The 14,556-nt window shown below is 39.9% G+C and overlaps 1 protein-coding gene across 3 annotated transcripts in view; it reads right to left on the bottom strand.

Moving 5' to 3' along the window:
- The window catches only part of CAT (catalase), a 66,236-nt gene that overhangs the window by 14,759 nt on the left and 36,921 nt on the right, over positions 1 to 14,556 (bottom strand). For all 3 annotated transcript variants that reach the window (XR_002825228.1, XR_002825229.1, XM_004369783.2), the window contains exons 2-8: positions 13,031 to 13,202; positions 11,637 to 11,747; positions 9,513 to 9,643; positions 8,845 to 8,949; positions 8,108 to 8,233; positions 4,853 to 5,044; positions 3,976 to 4,128 (exon numbers count right to left, since the gene is read on the bottom strand). Coding sequence is in view for 1 of the 3 variants with exons in the window: in XM_004369783.2 (XP_004369840.1) it covers positions 3,976 to 4,128; positions 4,853 to 5,044; positions 8,108 to 8,233; positions 8,845 to 8,949; positions 9,513 to 9,643; positions 11,637 to 11,747; positions 13,031 to 13,202 (990 nt within the window). In the remaining 2 variants the exon portion in view is untranslated. The remainder of the gene's footprint in view (positions 1 to 3,975; positions 4,129 to 4,852; positions 5,045 to 8,107; positions 8,234 to 8,844; positions 8,950 to 9,512; positions 9,644 to 11,636; positions 11,748 to 13,030; positions 13,203 to 14,556) is intronic.

Raw genomic sequence — 14,556 nt, 5'->3', positions numbered from 1 at the left:
TAAAAAAAAAACCATAAAAAAAGAATACTAAATTTAAAATATATATATATATTTGTCAAAAGTGAAATGATTATATGTTTAATTTCCATTTATCATCCTTTTTAAGGATACCGTTTCAATGAGATGCTTTACACATTTGTTTTCTTTTGTTGTAGAGAATATGAACTTGTTAGGAGGTCCTTTTCCCTCCATCCAAATTGGCCTAGTCCTCCATTCAAATCTTCAAAGTCAGTGGTGCTGACTGCCTCCAAGTCTCACTGAGGTCCCCAAGACCCAGAGTGGCCCGGATTCTTCTAAAAAGACTTTGAGTGACCTTATATTTCTCAACCTGTTCCTTCAATACCCAGGGTTTCGTGCCCTGACAAATCCCAGTAGCCACTCCTTCACACAGTTCAGCTCCTTTCCAACCACCAGGCAGGGGAGGTTCAGGATCCAGGGATACACTGCCTTGGCTTCCTCTATGCTCCAGTTTCAGCTGCAAGCACTTCTGCTTAGCCTTACCTTTTCTACTCCCAACCACTAGTTCCCTCTTTTTCTATTTATCACCAACAGGAGGGATTCTAAATGATATATACCAGACCACATTTCTCAAAACTGAAGGAAACTTTTATTTTTCCCTGAAAGGACAATTGTGCAAACTTCTCACTCAAGAATTTAAGGTCCCCTCTGACATTCGTCCACTGTACCTGTCCAAACTTCTAATTCAGAAAAGAGTAACAGTCTACAGTTTAAACCTGTTCCCCTCTTTGTGCCTGTACTTTTGTTATTCCCTCACTGAGATGCATTCTGCTCTATTATACCTCTGTTGAAAATCAAAATTGTATCCACTCTTCAAAACCCATCTCAAACGCTACCTCACTCACGGAACTTTGTCATCCTCCAAAGAGACAAGATTTCACTTTCTGATTCTCCATGACATTCTGCCTACCTTATAGTTAGTTATCTTGTGTTTTTACATCCCTTATAACACCTGGGATACGCTATCACACACAGTAGATAGAAACTCAATTCACATTAGTTAAACTGAACTAGAAACTAATGAAAAACCTACTTTCTATAAAAACCTCAGATGTTCCCAATGTCAGAGTAAAAAAGTTATTAAAACAAAGGAATCTTAGCTTGTCCTCCATGGAAGCTGACACCTGAACAGGAATCAGATCCTTATATAAGAAGCAACCATCAGTCACTGTGGTCTGATCAAGGGCATGATCTTCAACCTTTGTTCCATGGTCACGGTCATACAAAAGATTGATTTATTCAATAATTATTAAACCAGTTATTTTCCTACTGGTTTCTGGTCTAAAGAAGAATTTTTCACTCTTTGTACTCTTGAAATTAAGTGGAAAAGTTTCTCCCTGACTAATGACCTCTTTAAAGTATTAAAACAAAGACATGACTTTAATGACTAAGGCATGCCTGACCCAAGCCATGGTGTTTTCAATCGCCTCACATGCATGCGAAAGCTGAACGATGAATAAGGAAGACTGAAGAACCGATGCCTTTGAATTATGGTGTTAGCGAAGAATACTGAATATACTATGGACTTCCAAAAGAAGAAACAAATCTGTCCTAGAAGAAGTACAGCCAGAATGCTCCTTGGAAGCAAGGATGGCAAGACTTCGTCTCACATACTTTGGACATGTCATCAGGAGGGACCAGTCCTGGAGAAGGACATCATACTTGGTAAAGTAGAGGGGTGAATGAAAGAGAGGAAGACTCTCAACGAGATGGACTGACACAGTGGCTGCAACCATCGGCTCAAGCATAACAACAATTATGAGGACGGCCCAGGACCAGGCAGTGTTTTGATCTGTTGTACATGGGGTCACTATGAGTTGGAACCAACTCAACAGCACCTCACAACGACAACAACTCTTGAAAAAGCTTATTGGAAAGTGATGTAAAACATAACGAATGCCTAAGAACTGAATGTCTTCTACCACTGGCAACATAAATTTAGTTCATAAAAATCACCTCCACACTGAGCTTCTGTTAAAGGTGATGGAAAAGTTTAGAAACAGATAGTGGTGATGGTTGCATAACATGATGAAGGTAATTAATGTCATTGAATCTTACATGCAAAAAATGTTGAAATGGCATAAAAAAAAATTTTTTTTTTATTGTACTTTAGATGAAGGTCTACAGAACAAACTAGCGTCTCATTAAACAATTAGTACACATATTGTTTTATGACATTGGTAACAACCCCACGACATGTCAACGCTCTCCTTTCTCAACCTTGGGTTCCCTATTACCAGCTTTCCTGTCCCCTCTTGCCTTCTAGTCCTTGCCCCTGGCCTGGTGTGCCCTTTAGTCTTGTTTTGTTTCATGGGCCTGTCTGATCTTTGGATGAAGGGTGAACCTCAGTAGTGACTTTATTACTGAGTTAAAAGGGTGTCCGGGGACCACAGTCTCAGGGTTTCTCCAGTCTCTGTCAGGCCAGTAAGTCTGGTCTTTTTTTGTGAGTTAGAATTTCATTCTACATTTTTCTCCAGCTCTGTCTGGGACCCTCTATTGTGATCCCTGTCAGAGCAGTCAGTGGTGGTAACTGGGCACCATTTAGAAATGGCAAATGTTTTGTTCTACTTATGCTTACTACAATTTAAAAAAAAAAAAATTATCTCCAGATCTCTTTTTACAGATGGAGAAAATCAAGGATTCCATGGAAGAGGACATGAATAAAGTTATCCTGACCGAGGTTATAATCAATTAATTATATTCCCTCCCAAGAGTCACAGACTCAACAAATAATGCTATACTCTACAAATACCTGAAGCATTTCTAATATACCTATGGAATTTGGTTTGTTCTTGTTTTATTCAAGTAATACCCATTCAAGGATGGTTTCATCTAACTAAGTCCCACAAGGAACTAAGACCCAGATTAATTAAAGTTTAAATGGTATTCTAGTTAAATCTTCATCTAAAGATTGTGTCTCAGGTTTAAACACAGAAGAAAACATTCTTTGATGGTTACAAGGGTGGGGAGGGAGGGAGAGGGGAATTCACCAACTAGATAGTAGACAAGAATTATCTTAGGTGAAGGGAAGGACAACACACAATACAGGGGAAGTCAGCACAACTGGACTAAACCAAAAGCTAAGAAGTTTCCTGAACACAAACAAACACTTTGAGGGACAGAGTAGCAGGGACAGGGGTCTAGGGATCATGGTTTCGGGGGACATCCAGGTCAACTGGCATAGCAAAGTTTATTAAGAAAATGTTCTGCATCCCACTTTGGTGAGTGGCATCTGGGGTATTAAAAGCTAGGAAGCGGCCACCTAAGATGCATCAATTGGTCCCAAACCACGTGGAGCAAAGGAGAATGAAGAACACCAAAGACACAAGGAAAATGTTACTCCAAGAGACAAAAACGGCCACATAAACCAGAGACTGCATCAGCCTGAGACCAGAAGAACTAGTTGGTGCCCGGCTACCACAAATGGCTGCCCTGACAGGGAATACAACAGAGAGTCCCTGATGGACCAGGAGAAAAGTGAGGTGCAAAATTCAAATTCATGTAAAAAGACCAGACTTAATGGTCTGACTGAGACTACAGGAACCTCAGAAGACATGGCCCTGGACTCTCTGTTAACCTAGAACTAAAACCATTCCCAAAGCTAGCTCTTCAGATGAAGATTAGACTGGACTATAAAACATAAAATAATAATCATGAAGAGTGTGCTTCTTAGTTCAAGTAGATACACAAGACTAAATGCGCAGCTCCTGGCCAGAGGCGAGATGAGAAGGCAGAAAGGGATAGGAGCTGGTTGAATGGACACGGGAAATCCGGGGTGGAAAGGGGGCATGTGCTGTCACATTACAGGGATAGCAACTAGGGTCACATAACAATACGTGTATAAATTTTTGTATGAGAAACTAACTTGGGCCATAAACTTTTACCTAAAGCACAATAAAAATAAATAAATTAAAAAAAAAGATCATGCCTCAGAACACCTTGATCTTCCAGGCTCACCTGAAGCATTTTGTCAGGGCTGGGCTCAATACCGGGTGGCATGTTGCTTGGGTCAAAGGCTATCTGTTCAACTTCAGCAAAGTAATTGACAGCGTTCCGGTTTAAGACCAGTTTACCAACTGGAATAAGAGGAAAGTCCTTGTGAGGCCAAACCTGAAAAAAAAAGTCATACTCACAATTACCAGACAGCCAACTGAAAGAAACTAACAATTGCCACAAACCAACTGAAGAAAACTAAAACTACCCATAAAAATATCAGCATTCAAATCTAATGATGCCAAAGATGACAAGCAAAAATAATAATTTTTAATCCAATAAAATATGTTAAGAATGTAAAGTAAGTATACTAGTTGAATCTTTCAAAATAGTAAACGGTAATATTGACAAAAGTACACCACAGGCAAAGTACTTCAACTTTTCAGAATTTGCTCCCTGCTAATAACAATGTAGGAGCCTTGGTGGCACAGTAGTTAAGTGTTTGGCAGCTAATCTAAAGGTCAGCAGTTTGAACTTAACCAGCCGCTCCTTGGGAGAAAGATGTGACAGTCAGCTTCCGTAAAGATTGCAGCCTTGGAAACCCTATGGGGTAGTTCTACTCTGTCACACAGGGTCACTATGTGTTGGAATCGACACAACCACTTCGGGTTTGGTTTTGATTTAATAATAACGTATCAAACCGCCAACATAAACTTGTCAAACACGAATATGGAATTGAGATGCTGGTGAACTCTCACTGACAGGCCAGGAAACTCTAAATGGTACTTCTGCACTTTGTATATAACTTCCCTATCATTGTGAATACTTACTAAAATTTTTTAAAAATTAGGAAATAAGAGATTATAAAAGAAGAAAACAGTTTGGTTGTTAACTGACTCACCTTGGTGAGATCAAATGGATTAAATGGAAAAGTTTCTGCCTGACTAAATGTCATGACCTGGATGTAAAAGGTCCAGGAGGGGTAGTTGCCTGTGGCAATGGCATTATAAAGATCACGGAGGCCGTAGTCAGGATCTTCTTGGGCAAGTCTTGCTGCATCTTCCACAGAAAGGTTCTTGATGCCCTGGTCAGTCTACAGAATGAAAGAAATAAGCTCAAACTGAAACTTACTGGCAAAGTTATCAAACTGTAATCAGTAATTCATTGAAGGCTTATGAGACTCGATCGAGAACTTTTCATGGAAGTAACACTAACCAAAGGTAGAATTTTCCTTGCAACAATACCTCCATTGTTCAAATCTGACACGAATATGAATTTATCAACGAGAAATTCTACTTGATTATTCTGATTCTTCTAATGTCCAGGGAACTCAGGTTACATAGTTTATACTTAAAATTAGTTCTATCTTTCCGTTTATATATTTCTATATTATTTGAATTTTTACAGCTTTATATTTTAGTTTTCTGATTAGAAAAGTATTTTGAAAACAATCAAATGATTAATAAAATTAAAAAGGACGCCCCCTTTTTTACAAGATTTTTTTTTATTTCCTATAATAGCTCAAATCAATAACTGAGATTGTGCTCAGCTAATATTCCCTCTGCCTCTACTTTCTTCCTTTATTTTTTTTAAGAAACCATAGAATCATAGTTCATAGAGCTGAAAAGAACTTCAGTACAATTTTTCCGACCCAGCTCTCCCAGAATTAGTAGTCTGACTTTCCAAACAAGCAGTTAAGACCCAAAGAAGGTAAGTCACTTTCACAAGTGCTCTTGTATGATAATACCATACATATCTTCAATAAACTTCCTGTGTAAATCCGTAAGGCCCTCAAACAAGCCAAGTGCCATGAGATTTCCTTAGTAAAAGTCAACTCTGAAAGTCTTGTTCATTTCATCCCAACTCTCTCTAGCCAGTGGAAACATCTGAAGCCTTCCTTCTCTTGGACCAGAAACGAAGCCACCTTCACCACTGAAAACTGAATGCCACCATTTGCAGATCACCCAAAGAGCAACAATTTGCAACAATACTGCAATATCTCTCTGATTTTAACTGAGTCCCCTAAGTTTAGAAAAGAATAATCTAAATCAGAATAACCCCACCTGATGTGTCCATGTCACTCTCAGGTTGCCTCAGGGCCCTCTGCTGAACAGATCCATAAGCAATCCAATCTTTCCAGACTGTGGACAGCTGGTAGTATTATTATCATCCCAATTTTACAGTGAAAAAAGCTGGAGCTTAGAAAACATTTAATACTATGCCCAAGGTCATACCTATCTACAAAAATAAAGATATGAATTCAAGCTGGTCTAATTCTAAAGATACCAGGTGCAATTGTTCAGTCTAGCTCTAAATGATACTAAAATGCTCCTTTTGGCAATAACCAGCCAATGGGTCAACTGTTCCTTAAAACGGTTCCCAGTCAAACGTTACAGATCCAAGCCATAAGAATGAAGAGGGGTGAGAGTTTTCCTGTTAGACATGCTTGCACACGTTGTTCAGATGAAGATTAAGATGGGACAGAAGAAAACAGGTCTTTTAGATAGCATTAAGAGGAAGACCACTTCTATCCCTGCTGATTTTAGCAGTATCGGAAACAGAAGTTCTTAAGCCACCAGAGGTTTTTAACCCCCTGGAGCTCTTTGGGAATATTACTTATTCTAATAATGCCAACAACATACCAAGAGAGGACCCTATAATAAAACATTTCAACTAATTAAAGGGTTCTCAAAAGCAAAGGTAACCAGTTTGATCTAACTGCATGAAAACAAATAAAACAAGCGTTAGGAGAATTTTGTTTTCTGACACTCATAATTGATTTTACTTATTTTCCTTGTTCATAACATACCCTTAATAAATGCTGAATGAACAGATGGGTGATTTTAAAAGTTAGGAGAAATGTCTCTAGAAAGAAAGCATCAGATGTGGGGAGTGACAGTGTGGGGTTTACATAAACTTTCCCCAAAGAATGTGGTCTTTGTTCCTGAGAGACGATCACCAAAATCTTGGTTTAGGAAACCATTCCTGAATGGTTTAAGTATCTTGGATAAGAACTCCAAACCACACTTAACCAATAAGTTATGCCAGTGAGGTGACTCTTGGGTAGGGGCTGGCCAGGCCAGAGAGACCCACCTCTTGATACCATACTATAAGGACCACCTCATGATAAGCTCCATGGGCTTCCTGGTTGGTGACAGACATCAGTGCATGTGGAGAATAGTGCATTACATTTTGGGACATGGAAGTTTTGCATTGGGAACCTTCCCAGACCTTGCTCTAATAAGTGTCTCTTCATTTATATGCTTTTTGCTGTAATAAAACTGTAATCATAAGCACAGCACTTTCCATGAGTTCTCTGAGTCATTCTAGTGAATTATCGAACACTAAGGAGTAGTGGGAGCCAGCAGATCAGAAATGAGGGGGTCTGGGAACTCATGAGCTTATGGCTGGTATTCTGAGGGGGTAGAGGGATTTCCCCAAATTTGTACCCAGCAGGTCAAAAGTGAGGGGAGCCCTGGGAACTCCCAAGCTTGAGGCTGGTGTCTGAGGTTTTGGGCAGACGTGGCAGTCTGGAAGACTGCACCCTTTATCTTATGAGACCTGACTGAGCTCTGGGTGGTTAAGATCAGAGGAAGAAGTGCTGCATATGCAGCTGGTGTCAGAACAGAAGTGGCAGAGAAGTACAAAGGTGGGATTTGATATATCCTTACAGATGGTGAGACTGGTATTATAGACAGGAACACTCCAATTCTGCCTTAATCCTCTCCAAGATTCCACAAGGTAACTATGCTCAAGACAATGACTCAGGGCTAGAAAAAAGTGAAGCAACCTAATACTTTACGGTTTGCTAGGACTTGATTCTACACTCCAACACAGAATTCTAGAAAGCTGTATATGTGTGTGTGTGTCTTGTCTGTCTGTATCTAATCTGCTCTTTTTATAACTCAGAAGTGATTCACTTAGAACCCACCCTACTCGGGTATGATCTAATTAACATAACACAAAACCTATTTCCAAACAGGATTACATCTACAGGTAATTAGGATTCCAACACATATTCTGGGGAGACATAATTTAATACATAACAGTGAGAGCAAGGTGGGAGAGCCCTTGTTTTTTGTACCATCCTCAGAAGGAGTAAGGAGAGGTGGTGGTGGAGCCCTGCATCCTCCCACCCCAGAGAGGCAACATGTACCTTATAATGGAATTTGCAATAAACTGCCTCGTCATTCGCATTAATCAGTTTGAAAGTATGTGATCCATATCCATTCATGTGCCGATGTCCGTCTGGAATCCCTCGATCACTGAACAAGAAAGAAACCTAAGGAACAGAAACACAGAGTCTAACAATTTTCAGTTTAAAGCAGAATACCTTAGATTTTTAAGACATTCCTAACTAAATTTCTGTTTAATCCCTTAATGACATGGAACATACAAGCCCGTTACCCATGGGAAGGGTAACCATGATTTCATTTGCAGAAAACAGAATTTTAAAGCAGAATGATTCATAATTCATTAACAGCATGGCTCAGAATTCTAGGCAAGAAAGCTAAAGCAAACCTGAAAACTAGTCTAACTTGATATTGAAAAATTACTTTAATAGAAAATTTGTTTGGTACCACCTTCCCCTCATTCCACCAATACGAAAAGATTTAACTCATACTAGAATCTTTGATCCTTAATATTGTTAAATATGATCTATGCTTCTAACTATTATCATCATCATTTAAGGACTACGGATCGGGGAAGATTAACAAAATCAGTCATTATAAAACTCTTCATGATCAAGAACTCTGAGGAGGTCTCCCAAAAAGAAAATCAGAAACCAATCCCAATAAAATAACCAAAACAAGAGATGCCCGTTATGACCCATGATGAACAGTTCCATTCCAGGTGATGGTTGTGATACAGTGAAAAACTGAGTGTTCCCACCTGATGCAGAGACTCAGGGCGCAGGCTCCAGAAGTCCCACATCATGTCAGGATCCTTCAGGTGCGTTTGAGGGTTTCTCTTTTGGCTGTGGATAAAGGAGGGGAACTAAATGGGAGGAAAGAAAATACCAGAACTAAGTTTACAGGAATTATGGTGTCACCAGGCAATGTTTATTTCTGTTATACATAAGGTCACCATGAAGTCTGAGCTGACTCGACAGCAACTAACAACAACACATTATACTTTGCCTATTGCTAGGTTTATGGATTATAATTCTGAACAATTCTAGAATTTTCACCCGTCAAATCCTCAAATGAAATTCACGCAACATCACGCTAGTGCCTGAGATACCCTAAAGTATTTCAAATACACTCAAAGCTATAGCATCTCTGTAAGGAAAAAAGGCATGCATGTGAGGCACACACCTCCTGCTGATTCAGAGCACGTAGAAACACCCTCTACTTGTTTCCAAATTTTTGTCATTTGAGCTAATAAAAATATATTAAGTACAGAAAAACGTGTTTAAAAAGGCAATCCAGCCAACACAAATTCTCTTCTTTCTGCCTTTCCCAGGCATTCTCCTCAAATGCCAATCTATGCAGAGTACTTGAAATCAATTCACATTAAGAAAAATTTATAGAATGCAGATTACTATTTTTATCACCTACCAATAAGGCATCTCTGATGAAGAAAATGGGGGTGTTATTTCCAACAAGATCCCAGTTACCATCTTCTGTGTAAAATTTCACTGCAAACCCCCGAGGGTCACGAACTGTGTCAGCTGAGCCCGATTCTCCAGCTAAATGACAAACAGGAAAAATGAAATGTTAGTCAGAGCACTTTGCATCCAAGAAGCCCAAAGCCATAAACATTGGTATCTATCCTTTTCAATCCAGTTTCTAGAAGTAAGTCAGGTGTTTAGGTGCCTGGGTTATTATTTCTACCACCCACCAGCTAATCTGACCTACGAATTAAACAAAGGAATTAACTGAGAGTAATAAGAGAATATATGTAATAACAGCTGAAAAGGTTTATCCATTTAACGTAAGAAGATAGCTTTGTTTAAACAGGTAATTAAAATTTAAATTAAAATAGTGGAAGAGAATACTCAGGAATATTAAGGTAGTGAACAAAGAAAATAAAATGAGTTGCAAAATTATGAGGTTAATATTAAGAAAACGAACGAGAAACTAATTGCTCTGTAAACATTCACCCACATCACTATTAAGAAAAAAAGGAAATGAAGTGAAATATAGGTTCCATTCTTAATTTCATTTTTTTTTTTCATTCTACCAAACAAAGAACAAACCCATTGCTGTCAAGTCTATTCCAACTCATAGCGACCCCACAGGACAGAGTAGAACTGTCCCATAGGGTTTCCAAGGAGCAGCTGGTAGATTCGAACTGCCAACCTTCTGGTTAGCAGCCAAGATTTTAACCACTGAGCCACTAGGGCTCGTTGCATTCTACGGTATTTTAAAAATGCAAAAGCAAGAGGGAGGGCCAAGATGGCGGAGTAGTCAGACGCTTCTGGTGGTCCCTCTTACAACAAAGACCCGAAAAAACAAGTGAATCGATTGTATGTGACAATCTAGGAGCCCTGAACATCAAAGGCAAAGTTGAGGAATCGGATGGAGTGGCAGGGGGAGGGAGAGACAGTTCAGAAGCAGCAAGGAGTTGCCAGACCTGACCCAGCCAGCGCCCTGCGGGCCAGACTGGCTGGCACGCACAGTGAGGAAAGCAGTGGCGTTTGGGACACGATTTCCATGTCAGGAGAGACCAAGCGGTGGAGAGTCTGCTCAGGCCTCCAGAGTCAGTGAAAAGTGGTGCTCAATTGACAAAAGATAAGAAAGGGACAGGAGCTGGTTGAATGGACACGGGAAATCTGGGGTGGAAAGGAGGAGTGTGCTGTTACATTTCAGGGAGAGCAGCTAGGGTCATATAGTAATGTGTGTATAAATTGTTGTATGAGAAACTGACTTGAACTGTAAACTTTCACTTAAAGCACAATTAAAAAAAAATTGTTGACTTAAAAAAATGCAAAAGCACAGAATGATACAGAAACAGAATTAATTACACATTGTGGTGTATCAAAACGTAGTTATGATAGATCTGTTGTTGTCATTGGGTGCTGTCAAGTCAATTCCTACTTGTAGCAACCCCATGTGACAGAGCAGAGCTGCCCCATAGGGTTCTCTTGGCTGTTATCTTTATGGAAGCAGATTGCCAGGTCTTTTTCCCACATGCCAGGTGGGTTCGAACTGCATACCTTCCATTTAGTAGCTGAGCATTTAACCGTGGCGCCACCAGGACTCTAACACTTACTAATTCTGTCACATGAGGAAAATTACTTAACCTTTCTGAAATGAAAATAATTCTTATAAAGGTAGCTCTACGGATCAGAGATAATGTCTGCAACACACTAACCATGGTTAGCATATAGTTAATTCTCAATATATGGCAGCTGTTATCATGGTTATTGAATAAGATTCCCACCCTAACGCTTCCACGTGAGGTGAGCGATCACTTGTAGGCAAGTGCTTTCCAAATGCCAGAGAACTGTAGAGATGGCCTCTGTGTAAGTGCTGCTGTGTAAGACCTCAGCAAACAAAAATATAAGCCTACATGTCTCAAAATATTGTTTCTAGTATATAAACCTTGCTACCATTTGGAGAATTGCTTATGTACTATTGTCTAATAAGTTTTGAGTGAAAGTAAGTTATAAATGCCCCAAATAAGAAACAGGGTTGAGTTTATCAAGCTATACCAGTCACACAAATAGACCAACTTACCAACAGTGGAGAATCGAACTGCAATGGGAGTCCTCTTTCCAATATGCTCAAACACCTTTGCCTTGGAGTATCTGGTAATGTCATGTGTGACCTCAAAGTAGCCAAAGGCCCCTAACGAGAAAGACACAGAAACCATCACCATGAGACCATTACTCAGCCCATGAGGCCTTCAACCCTCTTCCAGGCATCTGGGTGACTACAAAGAGAAATTGAAGGTTTAGCCCTGGCCTTCTTGGAGCTTCTAACATGATGGGGAAGGGAAGACATCCAAACCCAAAACAATGAGAGCCCAATACAAAGCCCTATTAGCATTCAGTGCTAAACTGAGCACTACAGAGCTGGAGTCAGGAGAAGAGTGGGCTGGGAGTGGTTAGGCAAGGATGACCACAGGTTGACCAAAGAACATGGGCCAATAGGGCCGTGAAGCACAGATAGGATCTACAAGAGAAACAGAAGAACAAGAAGGAGAGGAGAGAAAATACAGAGAAAGAAATAATAATCTAGACATTTATTAAAGACACCACAGAGTGAAACAATAAACTGAACAGCATATCAAAGTCATGGTAAAGATGGGAAGAAATCTTATCTAGGAAAAAAAAGAGATGAAGAAATTAGGAACTCCTAACTAAAGTCCAAATAAGCAGGTTAAGGAAAATTTTTTTCTTCCTTTCTATTGAGTTTTATTTTTCCTATTGAGTTGTCTTCTTTTAAACACCACCACCACCTTTTGTTTCTGCCATAAAAGTAAGATAAAAGTTTTACAGATGTGTGGGACAAAAGGAAAGGAAAAATCACACCAGATCCACCACCTTAATACAACTATCTTCAATTTTACATTTTGTTCCAGTATTTGTCCAATAAGTACACCATTTAAACCCATTTGCAATTATAGTGTGTGTCTGTATGTCTGTATTTTTTAAATTTCCTCACTGAACTGTACAATGGAAGAAATATTCATGATTACAATTTTTTATTTTTAATAAAATAAACTGTTTTCTACAATATATTCTATCCAGGGCAATACCGCTGCCGTCGAGTTGATTCAGACTCGTAGCAACCCTATAGGATACAGCAGAACTGCCCGATAGGGTTTCCAAGGCTATGATCTTTATGGAAGCAGACTGCCTCATCTTACTCCTGCAGAGCTGCTGCTGGGTTCAAACTACTGACCTTCGGGTTAGCAGCCAAGTGCGTAACCACTTCATCACCCGGGCTCTGTATCCAAGGCAATAACCCTCATTTAATTAATAATTCCCCTATAGATGGACATATTTCTTTCTCCCAGGGATAGAGATTTGACACATCTATTAAAGAAGCATTTCCCTTTGGGAAATAATTTTTGACCCAGGAACTACAAAACAAGGCTTTTTACAACAAACAAACATAGTTCTCACCTGCTCCTTTAGCATGCACGACTCTCTCAGGAATTCTCTCCCGGTCAAAGTGGGCCATTTCATCAGTGAAAACCACATCCTGAACCAGAAGGGGTCCCCGGGGCCCCACTGTAATAGTGTTAAGTTTGTCTCCTATGGGGTTACCGGCTCCAGTGGTCAGGACATCAGGTTTCTAAGCGAACACAAAAGGGAAAAAAGCACAGGAGAGTCAACACAATGAAATCCTTAATTTATATGCTCACACCCAATGCCATCGAGTCCATTCTGCCACATAGCGACCCTATAGGACAGAGGAGAACTGCCCCGTAGGGTTTCCAAGGAGCGGCTGGTGGATTTGAACTGCCGACCTTTTGGTTAGCAGCCAAGCTCTTAACCGCAGCGCCACTAGGGCTTCTATATGCTCATAGTGTATATCATTTTGCAATTTTTACACCTTTTTCCCTAACTCTTTTTAAATTTCCTGTGTCCAAAATATTGGAATACTACAAAATGTGCCATTGCCTGAAATTTATCGCCAGATCTCAGAAATCCTTGATAAATCTCAACACCAATCTGCGAAGAAACTTGCTCTGAAAAGCAGAAATCATGACTAAATAATCTGCCAACAGCTCGGCACCTCCTCTAAAGAGACACAACTCTACACAGGGAGCCCCCAAACAGGGATCCCCCAAAAAGCGACCACATGTGCTTTGCACTCAATGTCCAAACTAACAGTGAGAAGATGGTCTCCTAACCAGACCGTCTGCTGGTTACTGCTTTGCTCAGAACTTACAAATACTTTGTTACTGCTGCGAATGTTAAAACATATCATCCTCCATAATGCATTCCTTTTTCTCAAGCAGTGTATAGTAGCTACTTACAACATCTCTTTTCAATTCCGGGGGAGGTGGGGGAGTCAGGGGCTTTTATTGTCACTAAGAATAAACTGTTTCTGGTAAAATAGATTACAGTATTAATTTTCTAAGATGTCAAATGTCCCTGAAATGGGATAGGTTATTTTACTGTAATAAGGAACTAGTTTTAATCCACCCAATTCTCTGATTTCAGTTACATCAGAAGCATCTCAGCTGTCCCTCCTCTAGGGTGGGAACAACGTTTCTAAGTCCCACGTAATCCTGGGCAGCTCTTAGCTTTGCATTGTTTTGTTCCAGGGTCAAACACTCTATTTTTGCTGACAGACAACGGCCTCCCCAGTGTCTTTCCCTGGGTACTAGGAAATCAGGAGACAGGTGTGGGTGAAGCAAAGCTAAGCCATCTCCATCCTGGAAGAACAACTCAGTAAGGTCTACTGATAAAAGTCAATGTAACCAACTTCACACACCCGAAAAAGCATTATTCTCAGCATTTCCACAAACTCTACCCTCCCTAGGGTGGGGTGTATAACTTTCGCCTCTTTGTGCATCCATCTTGCATATTAAAATAAAGTTAATACCTGCCTCTTCTCTAAAAGACAATGTGCAGCGGGCAGTGTCACTTAAACTAATAAAATACTATGAGCTGTTTGGAAAAAGGCATGGAATAAAAGA

The sequence above is a fragment of the Trichechus manatus genome, unplaced genomic scaffold (assembly GCF_000243295.1).
Source record: "Trichechus manatus latirostris isolate Lorelei unplaced genomic scaffold, TriManLat1.0 scaffold00006, whole genome shotgun sequence".
Taxonomy (NCBI): domain Eukaryota; kingdom Metazoa; phylum Chordata; class Mammalia; order Sirenia; family Trichechidae; genus Trichechus; species Trichechus manatus.
This window is presented reverse-complemented; position numbering and strand designations above follow the sequence as displayed.